General features: G+C 52.7%; 1 protein-coding gene across 3 annotated transcripts in view; it reads right to left on the bottom strand.

Moving 5' to 3' along the window:
• The window catches only part of Mvb12b (multivesicular body subunit 12B), a 160,205-nt gene extending 142,035 nt beyond the window's left edge, over positions 1-18,170 (bottom strand). The window contains exons 1-2 of one of the 3 annotated variants that reach the window (XM_076568837.1): positions 17,984-18,170; positions 4,238-4,360 (exon numbers count right to left, since the gene is read on the bottom strand). In XM_076568837.1, the coding sequence (XP_076424952.1) occupies positions 4,238-4,360; positions 17,984-18,058 (198 nt within the window). In that variant the 5' untranslated portion in view covers positions 18,059-18,170. Of the gene's footprint in view, positions 1-3,779; positions 3,911-4,237; positions 4,361-13,803; positions 17,733-17,983 lie in introns of those variants that run through there. The other 2 variants (XM_076568836.1, XM_042274821.2) reach the window with 2 other exon arrangements.
• Between the last annotated feature and the right edge of the window lie 400 nt (positions 18,171-18,570).

Here is an 18,570-nt window from a genome sequence, read left to right as displayed (position 1 = left end):
GCTCATCCTGCTTTCTTATAAAACCTTGAGGCCAGGCAGTGCTGGCACACGCCTTTAATTCCAGCCCTCGGGAGGCAGGGCTAGGCTGATCTCTGTGAATTCGAGGCCAGCCTGGTCTACAGAGCAAGATCCAGGATAGGCACCAAAACTACACAGAGAAACCTTGTCTCGAAAAACAACAACAAAAAAACCCTTGGACCACATGCCTGGGAGTGATACTGCCCACAGTGGGCTGGGCCCTCCCACAACAATTATTATTAATCAATTTCATCTTACACTTCTAGGCAATAGTCCATCAACTAGGGAAGCCAAGGCAGGAGCCAGAAGCAGGAACCTGGAGGCAGGAACTGAAGCAGAGACCAAGGAGGAAGACAGCTTACTGGCTTCTCTCCATTGATTGCTCAGCCTGCTTTCTAATAGACCACAAGCTCACTTGCCTGCAGTGGGCTGAGCCCTCTTACATCAATCATTAATCAAGAAAATGCCCCACAGGGGGCTTGACAGATGTGGCTCAGTGGTTAAAAGCACTGGGTGCTGCTCTTCTAGAAGACTCTGGATTCTATTCCCAGAACCCACATGGTGATTCACACGTCATTTGATTAAACTCGGAGTCCTGGTTCTGAACAGGGTTAGAGTTTCCAAACTCTGCACCTCTGTGCTCTCTCTCCACTTGATCCTGGACAACAGGCTGAGAGTGCGGCATTAGTTCTTAAAGTGCATACAAATCCAGAATTACCTCAAAACAAATTTCAAATTTAAAAAAGAAAAACGAGCTTCTCTGTCGATCCTAATAATTGAGGCTTTATTTTTTACGAGTCTTAGCAAAAGTGAAGCAGACACTTCTGTGAGCAGAAGGAAGTATCAACCACTGTCCCCATTGTCTGGGTGAGCCTTTGGTCAACCCTGGAAGTGCAGGGCTGGGGGCAGGAGAGGCCAGAAGAGAAGACAGCTCCTCCCCAGCTGCCACAGGAAGCCACGGCTTCTGACAGACTTCCTGAGGCAGCCTTGCTGGCCTCTTGCACAGTGCTGGTCGGTCACTACACTCACTCCACCAAGCGCCAAGTGTGTTCTCCTCTCAGTGCAGGTCTGTCCCCAGACAGCTCACAGAAGTTGGCCAGATTCAAGCCACAGGAAACCAGGGCCCAAGGGCTGCTCATGAAACCACTTTCCGTGTTTTCAGTAAATCTTGGTTTAAAGTATTTTCTATCAAAACAAAAAAGAGGGACACCTGTTACCTTTATTAAAGCAAGCTCAGATCTGAAAAGAAACCGGCCTCTGATGAGGGGCTGTGGGGTATGGGGACCTCCAAGTCCCCATTTCTTTGCTCAGGAGCAGTCCCTTGTGGCAGGGCCATGCTGAGGGGGAGAGGGGCCCACAGGGGCGAGACGTCCCTTATCGCCCTCCCGCTACAGTGTGGCACAGGAGGCGGAGCACCTGTGGGTCAGAGGTCAACTGTCCTCTGGCCATGAGGGTCAGGGGCCTCCTAGAGACCTGAGTGTCAGCTCCAGTCAGTACGGAGGGACAACTGTGGTCACTCTTAATGTCTACCGCACGCTTCAGGCAAGAGCTCGCTCCCCTCCTCCCGAGGGTTTTGATTCCTCGAGCATTATGGAAACACACAAGCTTTCTTGACCCTGCTTCAGCGATGAACAGATGGTTTTGTGTTTTGTGTTTCTCTTTCTTTCTTTTTTCTTCCTGCTTTGGTGACAATTGACTCTTCATTTGCGGGTTTCCAATTTTGAGCCAACCCACTGCCCAGAGGAGAGGCAATTTGTCTCAGTGTACCCACAGCACCTACATCTGACGCTTCAAACATGGGCAGCTCCAGTGATTCTGAAGACAGGGCCTGGGACATGTTGGGCATCTATAAATTATGCAAGACCAGCAGTTTTGAAGAAATGTTTTGTCGCCTAATTAGCTTCAACACTATGGAAAGGGAGGGAGATGGGAAAGGGGGAGAAGGAAGGGGGGGCTGGGCAAGTCACATGCTGCCCATGGAGGCCACCCCCAAGGCTGGCTTCCCAGCACACAGCAGCAGGAAGGTGTAAGAGCCAAGCAACGGGGACCCACCAGACAGGCCCTGCCCACGTGCTCCCTCTCTCGCCCTGGAATCCTCCCCATCCGTGTCCAGGCCAGCTTGACACCTGCCTGCCTCTAGGCCAGGCCCAGCCCCCACCCCCCACGCTGTTCCTCGGAGGCATCCACACCCAGCTCTCGCGCTCCACTTGGCTCTCACTCCAGCCCCCCAGTCTTGCTTCTGAGCCTTCCCTACACTTTCCTGAGACCCACTCCAATCTGACAGCAGGTCCCATCAGCCTGTCACTCAAGACCCTGGCATGTGGCTGAAGGACGGAAACGGGAGGCTGTTCAGAGAAGACTGCAGAATGGGGACAATGAACTGAGACCGTTAGCAAATGACCTCCAGCCCCCTAGTCCATCCAGAGAAGGGAAGTCATTCAATTACATTTTTATAAATGAACTTGTGGCATTTTTAGCTTCAAGCAACAGCAGTACCTGGAAAGCCTTTCACGGCAGGCTGCAGCTCAGGGCCTGCAGCGCCTCTGTGAGTAATGGCAGGAAGCCGGTCAGAGTATCTCACGTGGGAGGGAGGGAGGGGTTAATCCTGGACAGGCTATCCGGGAGCGGTCTAGCCTGCAGCTGCCACGGGCTTCCTCAGCCTCCGGTCCGTTCTTGGAGCCTCCCCAAACATCCCTGCACTTCCGTTGACTTAACATGGAACTCCAGATGAACAGAGAAGGAAGCGGCTCCTCTCACCCTGCCCTCTCCACCTTTCCCCTTGAACTGGGGCTCTTGGGAATGAGATGTTTATCTCGAAGAGGCTAGAGGCCAGAGGAAGAGAGGACGCCCACCCCTCTCCCAGAAAGCTCTTAGAGGAGCCTAGGGCCGTGTGCAGGCTGGGTAATTACAGGCAAGCAGCTCCGGCCTCTTGCCCTGCTCACCTTCCACTAAAATGCATGGTGCGGCATGATGGTGAAATGTGCTTATTAATTTCACTCATTTGACACCACGCTCTCCTGCCCTAAGCTAGATGTCAGAAGAAAATGATAGGGATGGATTGTGCCCCTGTCAGGCTTCCAGAGACTTTCAGAAAGCCAAACCATCAAAGGCCATCTGCCGCCCACTAGCCAAGCGGTCCGAGTGACCCCAAAGGTGCAGCCAGAACCTTACAGATACTGATGGACAGAGACGAACAGGAAGATGTGAGACCCAGGCCCGGGGCTTGAGCCTCCTGCAAGCCGTGCAAGGGGACCCTGGGTGGCCCACAAGCAGGCCAGGAGCTCGCAGCCCTGTCTGATGCATGATGTACCACCTCAGACCCAATCCATCAAAGCACGCTTCGGCTTCTCAAATCAGGAGCATTTTTATTAGCTTCCCAAGAGTTTCATGGCACAAAGCCATACCTAATGATTCTATTTTATGGAAAGTTAGACATTCCAACTGGGCTTTGAAGACAGGGGGCCGGCCAGACGCACATTTTTGTCAAAAAGCTCTTCCCGAGCTTCTCGACACTCACTTGGGAAGGAGAGTTTTTGCTTTGTTGGGTGTTTTGTTACTGTTTTTAATGGGCTCCTCTTTCTGCAGCAAGGACCTGATGCAGACTGACCAGAGAGGTTCTCATAGGGACTGATTTTGCCCACCCACCCTTCCCCGGGGAACATCTAGAAACATCTGGGGTGTTCTTCACTTCAACTAAGTAGAGGTCAAGGGTGCTGCACACAGACTATGAGGCACAGGACAGCCCCATGATCAAGAGTTACCTGATCACTGGACCCGACACTGGGGAGCCATGACTCAGGGCTCCCGCCTGCACACGAAGCTAGTCAAGCCCTGGGCCTGGGTCTCACATCTTCCTGTTCGTCTCTGTCCATCAGTATCTGTAAGGTTCCAGCTATGGGCAAGGACAGCACACTCAGAACACTTACACTCCTTACACAATATAAGACAACCCCCACGGTCTTTCCTAAATCCTCTCCACGAAGCATCAAAACTAGAGGTGACTTTGGAAATCAATGGATTTAATTAAAAGGTGAAAAATGACCAAAAGCCAGTTATAGCCAAAGCCAGGAAATCATCCCGCACTCCATGACCTCAGCAGGCCCTCTGACTCCTGGCCACCTCCTCTGGCTGTGACCTTCCTCTTTTGGTCATTCTAGTTCTGAGAGACAAGCACATCTTCCACACAGGGCAGAACCGACAAGCTGACATTGTGTCTTACCACATCATAGCCCGTCGGGGCTCGGTTCCGGGAAGCCACCACCCCGACTCCGGTGATGGGGTCCATTGGCGTCTCTGGCAAGGCTTCTGAAAGTTCTTTGACTTCAGGCATGGTGGCTTGGTCCTGGTTTGGAAAAGGAAATGGAGAGCACAAAATTCAAACTCTGTTTAAGGTGAATGAGGGAGAGCTCAGAGACAGAATCCTGGGGCAGCTATCCTCAGCTGAGCTCTACATTCCTCATCTGGCCTTATCAGACCCTGAACTCAGATCAAGAATTCACCCCGACACACCTCAAGCTGTTAGCATGGAATGCTGAGGGCTCCTGTCTGCTCCCAGGAGGTAATTTCAACTCAAACCCAAGAGCACATTGCCCTATGCTCCAGGGTGGTCTCGAACTCCTGTCCTCCTGCCTCCAGCTCCAAGTGTTCATATTAAAGGTGTGTACATCTAGTTTTATATGGTACTAGGGATGAAACCCAGGGCTTTATGTAGGCTAGACAAGCACGCTACCCACTGAGCGACCTGCCCAGCCCACATTGTTCTTTTTTTTTTTTTTTTTTTTTTTTTTAATTTTTTTTTTTGGTTTTTCGAGACAGGGTTTCTCTGTGTAGCTTTGCGCCTTTCCTGGGACTCACTTGGTAGTCCAGGCTGGCCTCGAACTCACAGAGATCCACCTGGCTCTGCCTCCCGAGTGCTGGGATTAAAGGCGTGCGCCACCACCGCCCGGCCCATTGTTCTTAACTCTGCTCCCAAACGCCTGATTTCTGAACAGGGACCAATACTGGAGGGGCTCCCCTCGTGACATCTCAGAGCAACTTCTGTCCCTCATACAATGTTCCCACATGGGGCTAGGATTCCAAACATACAATCTAGCCACACCATGGCTAGACACTGCACAGAGAACTCAGCAAGCACCTAAAACAGAGAAGGCATTTGGGGCATGGGCACAGGAGGCACCGGGCTCTGGATGCCACACTTACAAGTTAGTGTCTGAACAAGGAATTAAACCTTGAAGAGCCCCAGCCTTCTCTCAACTGTAAAATGAGGTTTTGATCCTCTCCCCATCTGTTGCAAAAACTAAGAGAGAGGATATAAAAGAAAGGTCATGCTTCTGGCTTGGGCAGCACTGGGAGGCACCACTCACTAGGGGTCGGGCCTATGTCTTTGTCTAGTGACCGCCCCCGGGTCAAGTGGCACTTCCTCCAAGCTGAGCACTAACAGTGATCCTAATTCTCACTGGTCACTGGGATGAAAAGAAGGGACGAGGAATTACTATACTGCTGCTCAGTGCTTCTGCACAGGGCCAGTGGAGGAGGCTGATGAAGTGTGGGGAGCAGTGGACCTGGAGGCTGGGGTGGCAGTGCCCCAGACACCAAACAAAAGCAGCAACACCTGATACAGAGCACTGGGCAAGCAGGGGAAAAGAACAGACAAACCCCCTCTCTCTGCGGCAATTAAGCCCCGGGCTGCAGCTCTCCAGGCGGCTTCAGTTTCAAAAGCAAACCAAACATCCTGCCCCAAGAGGCAGCAGCGGCAAGTTCCTGCTCCTCAGCCTCTTATCAAAAGGCACTGGCCGCTAAAATGCTGTCGCCTACCTCACAGGAACCACAAAAATGCTACACACAGGTCACCCATTTAGTCAGCAGAACCCACAAAGCGCCCCAGAAACAGACTTGTTTCTGGATAGGGCTTCGCAGCGCCTGGCACCCCTGCCCTCTCAGCCAAGTTACAGAGTTATATTTTATCTGCTTATACCAAAAGTAAGCTTCCAACAACCCGGGGCAGGAGGGGGCAGCCATGCCACCACTATACCCTTTCCTAGTTTCCATTTTCATTTTCTAGCAGGTTTTATCTGTTACAGGCGGACTGAGTGCTCTTACACCCCATAGGTATTAAGCAAATATTACCGAGTGACTCCACACATGTGACCCCAACATGGGTTTAGGGTTAAACTCCTGCACCTGCCCAATCCAGAGCAACTCTCTAAACAAAATGCTCTGCCCCTGAAAAAGTCTGTATTATGGGAACATAAAAACCACACGGCTGCAGTTTGCAAAATATTGGTACCTGCTGTTGGTTACCAAAAATGCTTTGCAATTAACAACTCATTAGCAGAATGTACGAATCCTGCCAGTGTTAAATATCATGCTGTGAGTTTAATAAAGGACATGTGAAACAACAAAATATTGTTTGAAGACTACTGCCTTTACTGTCAAAGGGAAAGGGACGGGAATGAAAAGCAGAAAAGGGAAGGGAAGGAAGGAGGAGAGGGTGGGAAAGGGAGGAGGCAGAGAGAGATTAAGTGAGCACACACAAGGAATATCTCATTGGCTGCGAGACACACGGTCTGGGATGGCCACAAGGCATGATGGCAGGAGAGTGAGTGTCTCACAAGGGGAAGGTACTGCTCCCACAGTGCACCGGGGAGGCACCCAGAAGCAGTTTCCAAGATGGCTGCAGGCAGGCAGCCTCCAGCTGAAGCAGACAATGAGCGGGGCCTCAGAGCTCCGGAGCCCAGCCTGGCCAGCCCACAGCAGGTCTGGCCCAGCCAGCAGTCATCTCCCTGCTTCCCTCGGTTGCTGAGCTGCTGTGCCCTGGGGATCAAGGCAGCCTTTGTGCCTGGGAGACAAATGGCTGTTCTAGGGGCTGAGGCCCACTTAGCGGTGGGGCCTGGCCGCCACCAGCCAAGGAGCCTCTTAATGAGAAACGCCCAAGATATCCATGGCAGAGGCCATCGCTCAAAGTGGCTTGCCCTGAATTACATATTTTCTGACTGCAAATTACTTCTAACAGCATCTCGACCGGCACTTCAATTGACCTTCCTAACAAAAGGCCATTTATTAACTTGCTCTCCATGTTTCCTCAGGCTGCTTGGAGCCTCCAGCTCCAAGGGAAGGCACAGGAGCAGAACAGAACCCTGCCATCCAGGGTCGTGGGCCAGGCCTCTGCCGGGAATGAGAGGGGCCGTGAATGGGAGCCTAATAGAGGGCCCGGAGGGAGAGCAAGGGAGCAGGTGTTTAAGACCATCATTGACCTGCCAGGCAGGAGGTGACTGGGTGAAATACAAAAGGCCTTCCCACAGCAACTCTGGCTCCCCTTAGTGACTCCTCAGCCACGTGAACACAGCCCTGTTAAGTCTGTACAGAACTCTGCAAGTCAGCTGAAACTCACCTCGGAGCAGGAGGGCCCACCAGGCTAGCCTTATGTTGTATAAGGGAAACTGAGGCTTGTTCCCAGACCCTGGCAGCTGGCAGTCCTCAGGCTAGCCTGTGCTCTGTTTCATGGCACACAGAGACCAACATCCTGCCCTGCCCAAATGGGAAAGCAGTTTCAACACTAATTATATTTTAAAATGCCAAAGCGCCTCTTCCCTGGCCATAGCTCCGTAAGTCAAGCAAAGGGGAAGAGCACAGAAAGAGAAAAGTAGCATGGGATTAATTTCCCTCACACCTCAGTTTCGAGATTCAACATTCCCCTCATAAATAATTTACAACAATAAAAATGAGCTAAGGCCATGTTTGTGTAGGACAGAGGTAAATTCAGGCCTAATGAGGGAGATCTGAGCTCGGCACAGGAGGGAACGGGATGATCTATGGGCTGGCGTGTGCAGGATCCGCAGCACACAGGGGCTCCATTACCAAACGCGAGCATCGGGCTGACCTGGAGGAAGGAAGCCGGGAGAGAGGCAAGCCTGTGCCTTCCGGCTGCAGCTGCAGGAAGGTGTCCACAAGGGAAGCCAGAGAGGACACCCAATTGGGGCAGCTAGATAGCAGACTCTGGGTCCGGTGGGTTCTCATCACAGGCCAGGTAAGGAAGCCTGGTGTGGGCACTTGAGAGTCACAGTGACCTTGAACTGTTCCCCTGATGTGACCTTCCAGGATATCAGATGTCAGCCCCAGTGACTTTTCCTGAGTGGGGGAAGGGGGGGGGAGCAACGGGCCTCTGCTGGATCATTCTCAGGCTGAGGGCTGCAGAGCCCTGCCCAGGCAAGAGTGTGTGCACGCACAGCACAAGGTGAGGGGGTCTTTCCCCCCATACCATGCTAGCTGCGTTCACAAAGGAGGGCTGGCCAGGAGGAGGTTTGGTCCCCCACAGAGCAGCACCTCAACAACACTGTCATCCCAGGTTCACAGAGAAATGAGCTTTAACTTGAAGCCCTTCACAGTGTGGTGGCCGGCCGCCACACGGCTCCCTTGTAGCTGATCAAAGAATTACCACAGCCATGCACTTAATCCCCCAAAGCCAGCAGTTCTGGGCTTAACTGATGTTGCCCATTGTTTCAGAATCAAAGGCAGCCTCCAGCCCCAGCCAGGGAGAAAGTGAGGCTACTGTGTGCAGCACAGCTGAAAACTCAGGGGAACTTTGATATCATCTCTGTTTAATTTCCACAGCCTCAGTGAGCCTGGGGTTTATCTCGTTTTATCAACTCCAGTACTGAAATCAAAACCCAGCTAACACCACACAGTCCCTCCACAGAGGCCCTTCCAGCGATGGGGAGTGGGCCAGGGAGTTGAAAGTGTTTTCCAGGGCAAGGACTGCAGGGGGCAGGGGCTGCGGCCTTCAAAGGAGGCCTGGCCTCCCTGCCATCCCGGCCTCCCTGCAGAGAGCACAGAGGAGGCAGGCTCAGAAGCAGCGCCAGCACTGCCCACCAGGGCTAAAGGCATGATCACATATCTTCTGAAAAGAGTGATTTCAAAGTACGGGGTTGGGGGGGGGCAGTTAAACTGGCCGACTGTAATTGAAATGGTAAAATCAGTGGGTTAATTAAGTCCCTGCAGAAGGATGAACTGTGTTCAGCTTGCCTGGGTTCCAAGCTCAAGGGCAGCAACCACAAACTGTCTGCCCACACCCTGCTGCTTGTGGGGCAGGAAAGGGGAGGGGACGTGTTCACTCTCCAAGGGCACATGGGTGGACGCTTTCCCCAGGGCGGCTGCTGCTAAAGCCAGGTGTCCTCAGACCGGAAGGGCTCTGCAACTCCTTCCCAGTGGCAGGGACGGTCTCTGGGACCTCCCAAACACCAGCACCTTTCTGCAAGGTGCTATCCTATCCTGAGGAAGGCAGACTATGGCTGGGCCTCCCCATCACACATGACACTGCACAGAAGAACACAGAGCTGAGACCAGGCGCCATGCAGCACCCGGGCAGGGAGAGCGGCCTGCAATCAGGCTACCTGACAGGGACAGTGCACCGCTGAGGGCCCTGCTGGAGAGCCTCACAGGGGACCTGCTCTGCCTGCACCCTGGAGTGTGCACAGCTAAGCTGGTGACCATTAGAAGTCGAATCTGGGCAACTGCTATTGGACAGTTGGGGCAGCAGGTCACTGGCTGTGGGGAGGACTGTTCTGATACCAGGAATGATGGCAAATATTTTTCTAAGCTCTCCTAGGTCACAGAATTTTCCAGCTAGGGGGAAAAAAAACAAAACAAAACAATGGTGAGCACTTCCTTTTCCCCCAGTAAAGGTCTGAGTTTTTCCTAATAGAAGAGTCTGGTACACAAATGCATCAGTCTAATCAGATCTTTCTCAGATTTATATTAATCATTTGAGGACCACACATGGTTCCCATAAAGCACACGAGTGTAGGATGGAGCTTCCCAGCACTGCCCAGCCCAAGTACCCAGCTCTACGAATGCCCTGGAACCCCAATCTGCACATGTCCTGGAACACAGCTCTGCACATGCCCTGGAACACAGCTGTACACAAACCCTGGAACACAGCTCTGCACGTGCCCTGGAACACAGCTCTGCACATATCCTGGAACACAGCTGTACACAAACCCTGGAACACAGCTCTGCACATGCCCTGGAACACAGCTCTGCACATGTCCTGGAACACAGCTGTACACAAACCCTGGAACACAGCTCTGCACATGCCCTGGAACACAGCTCTACACAAACCCTGGAACACAGCTCTGCACATATCCTGGAACACAGCTGTACACAAACCCTGGAACACAGCTCTGCACATGCCCTGGAACACAGCTCTGCACATGTCCTGGAACACAGCTCTGCACATATCCTGGAACACAGCTCTGTACATGCCCTGGAACACAGCTCTACACAAACCCTGGAACACAGCTCTGCACATGCCCTGGAACACAGCTCTACACAAACCCTGGAACACAGCTCTGCACATGTCCTGGAACACAGCTCTACACAAACCCTGGAACACAGCTCTGCACATGTCCTGGAACACAGCTCTGCACATGCCCTGGAACACAGCTGTACACAAACCCTGAAACACAGCTCTGCACATGTCCTGGAACACAGCTCTGCACATGTCCTGGAACACAGCTCTGCACATGTCCTGGAACACAGCTCTGTACATGCCCTGGAACACAGCTCTGCACATGTCCTGGAACACAGCTCTGTACATGCCCTGGAACACAGCTGTACACAAACCCTGGAACACAGCTCTGCACATGCCCTGGAACACAGCTGTACACAAACCCTGGAACACAGCTCTGCACATGTCCTGGAACACAGCTCTACGAATGCCCTGGCACACAGCTGTACACAAACCCTGGAACACAGCTCTGCACATGCCCTGGAACACAGCTGTACACAAACCCTGGAACACAGCTCTGCATATGCCCTGGCACACAGCTGGAGGGCAGAGCCCACCAGAACACAGGTGAGTCTCATTCTGCCTGGCGTATGATCACAGCAAACTAGGGCTGATCCTGCCCATTCCCATTGGATCTAGTCTGGTGATGCCATATTGGAAGACCCTGATAGAAGGAAAATGCCCAGCAAACAAAATCATCCCAGAAGGTCCCAAAAGCAAGGATCCTTTTCTGGTTAGTGCCACAGTATAAGTAAGTCGTACCGTTGTCCTGACGGCCAGCATCCGCAGAGTTCCCTCACAGCCCATATCCTTTTTGGCTTTCCCATCTTGAATGTTTCTCTAGTACATTCATCAATCTAATCAGTCCATCTGACAGCTGACAGCTTCCACAAGGACCTTCCAGTTCTCTCCTAAAACTCAGGGGTGTATCTGGTACCCTGCTGGCTGACTTGACCTGCATATCCCACTGACAGCCCCAGCCTGGCTTACCTTCACACATCCTCCCACCCACTCCCCCAACAGGGTCAGATATCTGTGGAGAGCTAGAACGAGGGATGCTCTCCTACACTTGGTAGCAGGAGTCTTCTGACTGATGGCAGGTTGTATGCAGGAGTGTCTCCTGGGAAGCCACTAAAGCCCACAGCCATGAGCCCACAGGGGGCTGCCAGGGAAGTGGGCAAGGAGCCTACGAAGCTGCATTCTCACAGGTGATGCTCGAGCAGCTGGTCACCACCTGCAATTCAAGAACCCCACTGCAGGTCCTTATTACATGTTTGATAAGCAAATGATCAATAAATGAATGGAATGAACTGGAAGGTGACTTTCCATTGAGAATAATCTCTGAGTTCCCTAGCCTGTCCCTCCCCATCACAGGCCAGCCAGAGTACCCAGCTTCTCTTTCAGACACCCACCCCCATTCAACATGTCAGGCACCTCTCCAGCTGCCCATCCAGACAAATGCCATCACCCAGAGCTCTAATATCATCCTTAGCAGACGATCTTATTGTACACATATGCTCATGTAAACAAGTGTGAACAAAGGTGTGTGCACACATAGCCTTGCTGCTCGCGCTATATGCTTTCCTAACACTGTTCAAAGGTGTGCTATGTGTGTCATAGTGCTATGCTCATACTAAGTGCTCAATACATGGTTTATTATGTATGGATAAAGAATGAATGAATGAATGAGGGTCCTGCCTTCTCAAATACTGCCCAAGTTTCACTGGATTAAGGGGACTGCATAATGCACCAAGAGGCAAACCTATCTGGCCCTTTTTAATAGGACCCCAGGCAGGGTCACTGCCGTCCCAGAAGGACAACCTCAACTGCAGAAGTACATACTTGTGGAGTGGAGGAGACCCTGCAGTCTTCTAGACTTTTCCAAGTGGATCTCAATTCAATGGTGATGGACGAGGGAGGGCCTGGCAGGGGCTGGAGGTGTCGCGGGAGCAAGGAGACTGTCCTGAGGAGTTTGTCTATCAACAGCAACCTCACTCCCTACCCTGGTTTTGGATCTGGGCTGAGACTGGGTAATGCAGACTGGGAGAAGCTCCACAATGCTGAGTGGCAGCAACAGATGAGATGTGCGCCCAGACTGCAGGGAATGTCCCCAAGGCAAGGGGCTGCAAATGAGCGGACACCTCCCCTAGAGGGAAGAGCTGTCCCCTAGAAGACAGAGGGTGGGGTGCTACAAGTCTCGATGACACTGACAAAGACTCAGTGGTCTGAACAATGGGGACTGGGGTACAGCAAGCAGCAGATGGGCTCTGGAAACGTCTATGAAACGCAAAACAAACAAACAAACAAAATCCAGCTAAACTCGATTTTAAAAAAATGGTGCCGGCCATGGTGGCTCACACCTTTAATCCCAGCCCTCGGGAGGCAGAGGCAGGCAGATCTCTGTGAGTTCAAGGCCAGCCTGGTCTACAGAGCGAGTTCCAGGACACCCAGGGCTACAGAGACAAACCCTGTCTCAGAAAAACCAAACCAAAAACGAAAAGAAAACAGCGCTGCTGTCTTTTCCACAGGATAAGCAACGGTGCCCAGGGCAAGGGACCAGTGGTCTGAAGCAAGGGATGCCAGGACTCAGCGATGTTTCTCCCACCTACACGAATTCCTTCAAGCCCCCTCAGGCCTCCTACATTATCAGCCGGTGCAGGATGGCCAGCAGAGCGTAGTAATGGAGAAGGCAGAGCTTTCCAGTCAGACCAGAATGCCAGCCGAAGCTCAGACACTCACAGCTGTGTGGCTCTGCATTCACTCAACCCAGGCCTGAGCTCTCACCAAATGAAGCTGGAGTTGTGGATAACGTTTTCTCTATGGAATTATTACGTGAATGGAACATCCAGAGTTGCACTGGAGGACATGATCAGCAGGGTAAAGCAGCAATTCAAACAGTGGGGGAAGACAGTTGCCAGCCACCTCTGCGCACAGCATCTGAGGAGTTCTGTTCAAATCTATAAAGAACTAAGCTAAACAAGAGTCACCTGACTCGTCTCCAAGGGTGAGAGATGCCCAGACGGCGTGCAGCACAGGAGAAGATGTTCAGCTAGGAAGTCTCTAGGAAGTGCAAGTTAAAACCCAAACCACAGTGAAAAGTGTCTTAGACCCATTCGGCTGGCTACCTACAAAAGAAAAGAAAGTACCCAGAGGGTAACCAACGCTGGAGGAGATGGAGAAGTCAGAAACTCTGATGTTATTGGTGGGAATATAAATGGTGGCCATCATTTTTGGAAAAAAGTGTGCTAATTTCCCAAGGGATTAAAAATAACATTTCCATATGATCCATTTCTAAGCTATGTACCCCCAAAGAATTGAAATCAGAGTCAGAGCAGCCTCATTCAGTGGCCAAAATATGATGAATGGGCAAATGAAATTCAGTCGATATGTTCAATCATACATCATTTGGCCCTTGAAAGGAGAGAAAATCTGACCCACACTATAAAATGGGGAACTGAGAATACTGTGCTAAGTAAAATAAGCCAGTCAGAAAAACTTACACATTGTAGCATTCCAGCTCCGTAAGGCTCCCAGCATGGCCATACTCAGGGAGACAGAAAGTAGAGTTGCCAGGAACCATAAGGAAAGGACACAGGGAGTTGTTTAACATTTCAATTTCGCAAGCCAAAGAAAGTCCAGTGAGCTGGAGAAATGATTCAGCCTTGAAAACACAAGATAACCTAAGTTCAGCCCCCAGAACCCATGTCAAAAGCCAGATGGAGGTGGGTGGGTGGTGCTGGAGAGATGGCTCAGCTGTAAAGAACACTGGTTGTTCTTCCAGAGGATCTAGGTTCAATTCCAAGCACCTATGTGGTGGCTCACAACCGTCTGTAGCCCCATTTCCAGGGGACCCTCTTCCATCCTCTGTGGGGACCAGCACACAAGTGCACCAACATACATACAAAGCAAAATATTCATACACATAAAACAAATTTTAAAAATGAATAAATATATAAATAAAAAGCCAGAAATAGTAACACATGCTTATAATCCCAGTGCTGAGGAGACCTAGATAGGAGACTTTCTGGGCAGCCTAGGCCAGCCTAGCTTAATTACCATGGACCTAGGCCAATGAGAGACCCTGCCCCAAAAAATAATGTGGGTGGTTCTGAGTAGTAGTACCTGAGGTTGACCTCTGACCTTCACACACATGCAAAGGTACACAAACACACACAAAGAGAAAAGTTTCAAAGATCAGTTGCACAACTATGTATCTAGGCTTCCTGCCACCAATCTATACACTTAACACCAGCTAAGGTGGTAAAGTCACTGTTGTCGCATTTAACACTTTTCTAAAGTGTCTAGAGTCGTAGTTCTCAAATGTCAGCAGGCATAAGAACACCCCAAATGAGCTTACTAAGTACACAGGTTCTAGGGTCCCTTTCCTGGACACTCTGCCTCAGTGAAATCTGGGAATGAAACCCTGCAATCTGCATTTCCATAAACTTCACAGGTTTGTATGGCTTACTAAGAACTCATGTATGGAGCTGGAGAGGTTGCTCAGGGATTAGAACAGCGTATTGCTCTTGCAGAGGACTCACGTTTGGTTCCCAGCACCTGTGTTGGGTGGCTCATAACCACCTGTAACTCCACCTCCAGGGGCTCCGACACTCTCTTCTGGCCTCCAAAAGTACCTGCATTCATGTATGCATGCCTATACACAGACACACACACATACAGATATTTTAAAACAAAAATGAATCCTAAACTCTTGTATGGGTCAGGATGACGGTTCAGCAGGTAAAGGAACTTGCCACTGAGTGTGATGACCTGAGCTTAGTTCCTGGGACCCACATGGTGGAAGGAGAAATCAGACTCCTACCAGTTGTCCTCTGACCTCCACACACATGTAACCCTCGCCTGCTGTCACACGCAAAGATGGCCTTTAATGGAATCCTGTATTTCTCTCCTTTAATGGCCATGAGGGTACTCTTGGGAACATTCTGTCGGTATCTAGTTTTTATTTTTTTAAGAGTGGATGTGACATGTGCACACCTATCTATAGATAAAGAGAACACAGGAACACATCAGTAAAAATACCAGCTAGAAGGCCCTCCCTCCTCAGAGAAGCTGAGATACTGAGCTCCTGTGTGTGGCCCTGGGCCCTGGGCCCACGGGGCTCTCATATTTCTGCCAGGACAAGCCTAGCATCTCGCCAGGAGTGTGTCAACTAAACCAAACACTGCCCATCGGATGTCCCCGACAAGGGAGGTGATGTCCCACACCCTGGGGGTGGCTCTGCCTGCCAGGCAGCTGGAGTGAGGGCACTGACCAGGCTCTGCTCTGCACACAGCACTGGGAACCACAAACACCGGGGCAGCACAGTACGGCGGCGAAGGCCTAGGAGAGCCCCAGGGATGGCAGAGACCGGAGAGGAAGCAGTTTCCTGCGGACGCCCTACCGGCTACCGGCGGCACCACCAGGCCAAGAAGGCTCTGCTCACCAGCCACAGCCAGTAACCGGGGTCCTCAGCCCAACCACATCCAGGATGCAGTCACATATCACTTCTCTGTCTCGGCAGCACTTGACACTGCCCACACTCCACAACCCCACACCATCACTGTGTGGCTGTGTGGTGAAGCTATTGCTCTTTGGACACGAAGCATGGAGCACTTCCAACTGGCTATAGCAGAGGGACCCACGCCACTTGGCTTCTGATGCCCCTGAAGCAGCTCTGCCATGAAATGGAGCAAAATTCAGTGTTGGGACTCTCCCTTACTCTTAAGCCTTGAGAGGGCATTCAGCCATTGTGCTCACATGGCCATGTGGTCTTGTAGCACATACAAAGTCAAGATATTCCTGAATTCTTTCTCTGATGGGGCCTGACCCCAGCAGCAAATCATGTAAGCATCGCTGCGTGCCGGATCCCACTTAATTTTCATGAGGCTTTCCGCCTCTTGAAGGGTCAAGTGCGTTCCTGATTGATGATCCTTATGATGGGGTACGCATTATTTGTAAGCCACTTTTACAATTAAGAAAATGGGGATTCGAGAAAGGGATAGTGTTTTATTAGGGTCACCTAGGGTCTAAAGAGTGGAACAAAACTCAACCTGAGCCCTCAAATTCAAGCCCCATTGACTATAACATAGCTTCCTATTGCCCTGAGAAGGTCCTTCTTATGCCTGCAAACAGGCACTCAAAAATAAACGAAGTAAGCAAGCTTGATTACCAAATGCTTAACAGTAACTGCTAACGGGGATGGGGGATGTAGCTTGGTGGCAGAGCCCACCAACATGCACAAGATTGATCCTGAGCCCCAGAAAGAGTACTAACTGCCTTTACTGATAATCCACCACACCATGGCAGGTGCTGCATTAAATTCTCCTGCAACACTTCATTATATCCCACCATAACCCCACCATTCAGTCATTAGCTTCAGTCTATGTAACCAGGAAATGGCGACACAGAAAAGTTCATTAGAAAAGCCAGGCACGGGCCAGGGTCTCATTCTAAAGCCCTTGCACTTAACCTTAGTGAAATATTCTTGAAGTGGCCAAGGTCCACCAATACAGGCACAGCAAAGGTCTTTAGCCTATATCAAGGACACAAAAAACCAGCGGAAGGGATGGACGATGAGACAAGGTGATTTTATAGGCAATGAACCAGCCACCGCTCTGTCAATCGACCTCCGTGGGTCTTAGGGACCAAGCCCCTGCAGAAGCCGCGATTCTCAGAGACTGGCTTCAATGTGAGTGTGGCACAGTTCCTCAAAGCACCCCCAAGCGATTCCCATCTCTGGTAACTAACCTCTGCCTACTCAGAGTTTGTCATTTAGCTTAGGTTTCTTCAGGGCTTATCTTCTAACTTTTCCAAGACAACTGATAAGATTTGCCAGCCCTGGTAAAAGGAGATAGGATCCAGCCAGCTGTCGGGAAACCCTCTCCAAGAAGGCACCACCAGAGACAAAGGCCCTGAAAGAGGAGCCCTGCCTGCTGTCTGCCAATGTGGCTGGAATCCAGGCGCTCGGGGCTCACGTGGGGGCAGGGAGAAGAGGCAATGGCCATTTGCTTTGGGCCTGCCTGTCGTTCTGCCCCTTGTCTTGCTGAACAGGTCCTTGGGGGTCAGGGGACAGAAGAGAGATCGGCTGATAATTCAGGGACAGCTGTGTGCTGCAGACAAAGGGAACAAAGATGCTCATGGGTCTACCTTATTCTCAGTTCCTGTCTCTGAGGATGTGGTCCCGGGTGCTGTGCCAAGCAGCCCCTTAGGCCTCACTTGCCCTGGCTGGAGTCATTGTCAGGGGAGGTTCATCAACATGCCCACCGTGCTTCCTGGATGGCTGGTCACCTTGCAGACAGGTGCCCTGCAGTCTGGGTACCCACAGGGAATGATGCCTGAGGGTCAGGTGCGCGCTCATCTGCACCCACGTGACAGCAGAGAGCCGGACCCCTGGCCAGGCGAGTCAAGGGAACTGTCCCCAGCGTGTGCCCCGGTGGATACCATCGCCCCTCACCTGGCTCCACCCTCGGAGCGGGGCTGCCACTCGAGTCCCCAGCTCGCTCCAGCCGCAAGGCCAGGCCGGAGCCCCGGGAGCCCGCAGCACCGCGCCGGGCGGAGGCCACCCTCCCGGGCCTGTCCCCACGCGGGGCCGGGCGCGCAGCCCGCAGGCCTGGGCCCGGCCGACTCCTCCCGCGCCCGCCCGCCCGCCCCGCCCGTCCTCCCGCGCGGGCCTCACTTAACTGTTCCCCGCTGGGGCGGCGGCGGCTGCGGCGGCGGCGGGTCCCGGCTCCGTCTCACGCAGAAGCAGCTTCTCATCGCCCGGGCGGCGCGGGAGGAGCCGGGCCCGGGGCCCAGGCGGCTGCAGCCGGCGCCGCAGCTCGAACGCAGCCTCCCCGGGAGCGGCGGCGGCGAGGGGCGGGGCGCGGCCTGGCGGCGGCGGCGGCGGCGGCAGCGGCAGCGGCGGCTCGGGCCGGGGCCGGGGCGGGAGGGGCGCGCAGCCTGTGGCGGAGCCGGGAGCGCACCGCCCTGTGGCCCCCGGCGCCCTCGGTCCCCGCCCCCAGTCGGCTCCGCTAGGCCTCGCCGTCCCCCTCGTCCACCGTTCAGCTCGGCCGTAGGTCCCTGGAAGACGCTCCGGCACCCAGGCCTGCAGGCCCGGAGTGGCCCTTTGCAGGGACGCCCTCCCACCTGGCCCTGGGAGGCTTGACTGCACCCCGGGGCGATCCCCTCTGCTCTTCCCACTGCCCGGCTGACCTAAGGCGGCGCAGCCGGGCCTCAGACTGACCCCAAGCTCAGAGCAGGTCTCAGCTCGCCCCTCTTGCTGGGCAAAT

The sequence above is a fragment of the Peromyscus maniculatus genome, chromosome 4 (assembly GCF_049852395.1).
Source record: "Peromyscus maniculatus bairdii isolate BWxNUB_F1_BW_parent chromosome 4, HU_Pman_BW_mat_3.1, whole genome shotgun sequence".
Classification (NCBI taxonomy): Eukaryota; Metazoa; Chordata; class Mammalia; order Rodentia; family Cricetidae; genus Peromyscus; species Peromyscus maniculatus.
The sequence above is the reverse complement of the archived record's forward strand: the minus strand, read 5'-3'. Positions and strand labels throughout refer to the sequence as shown.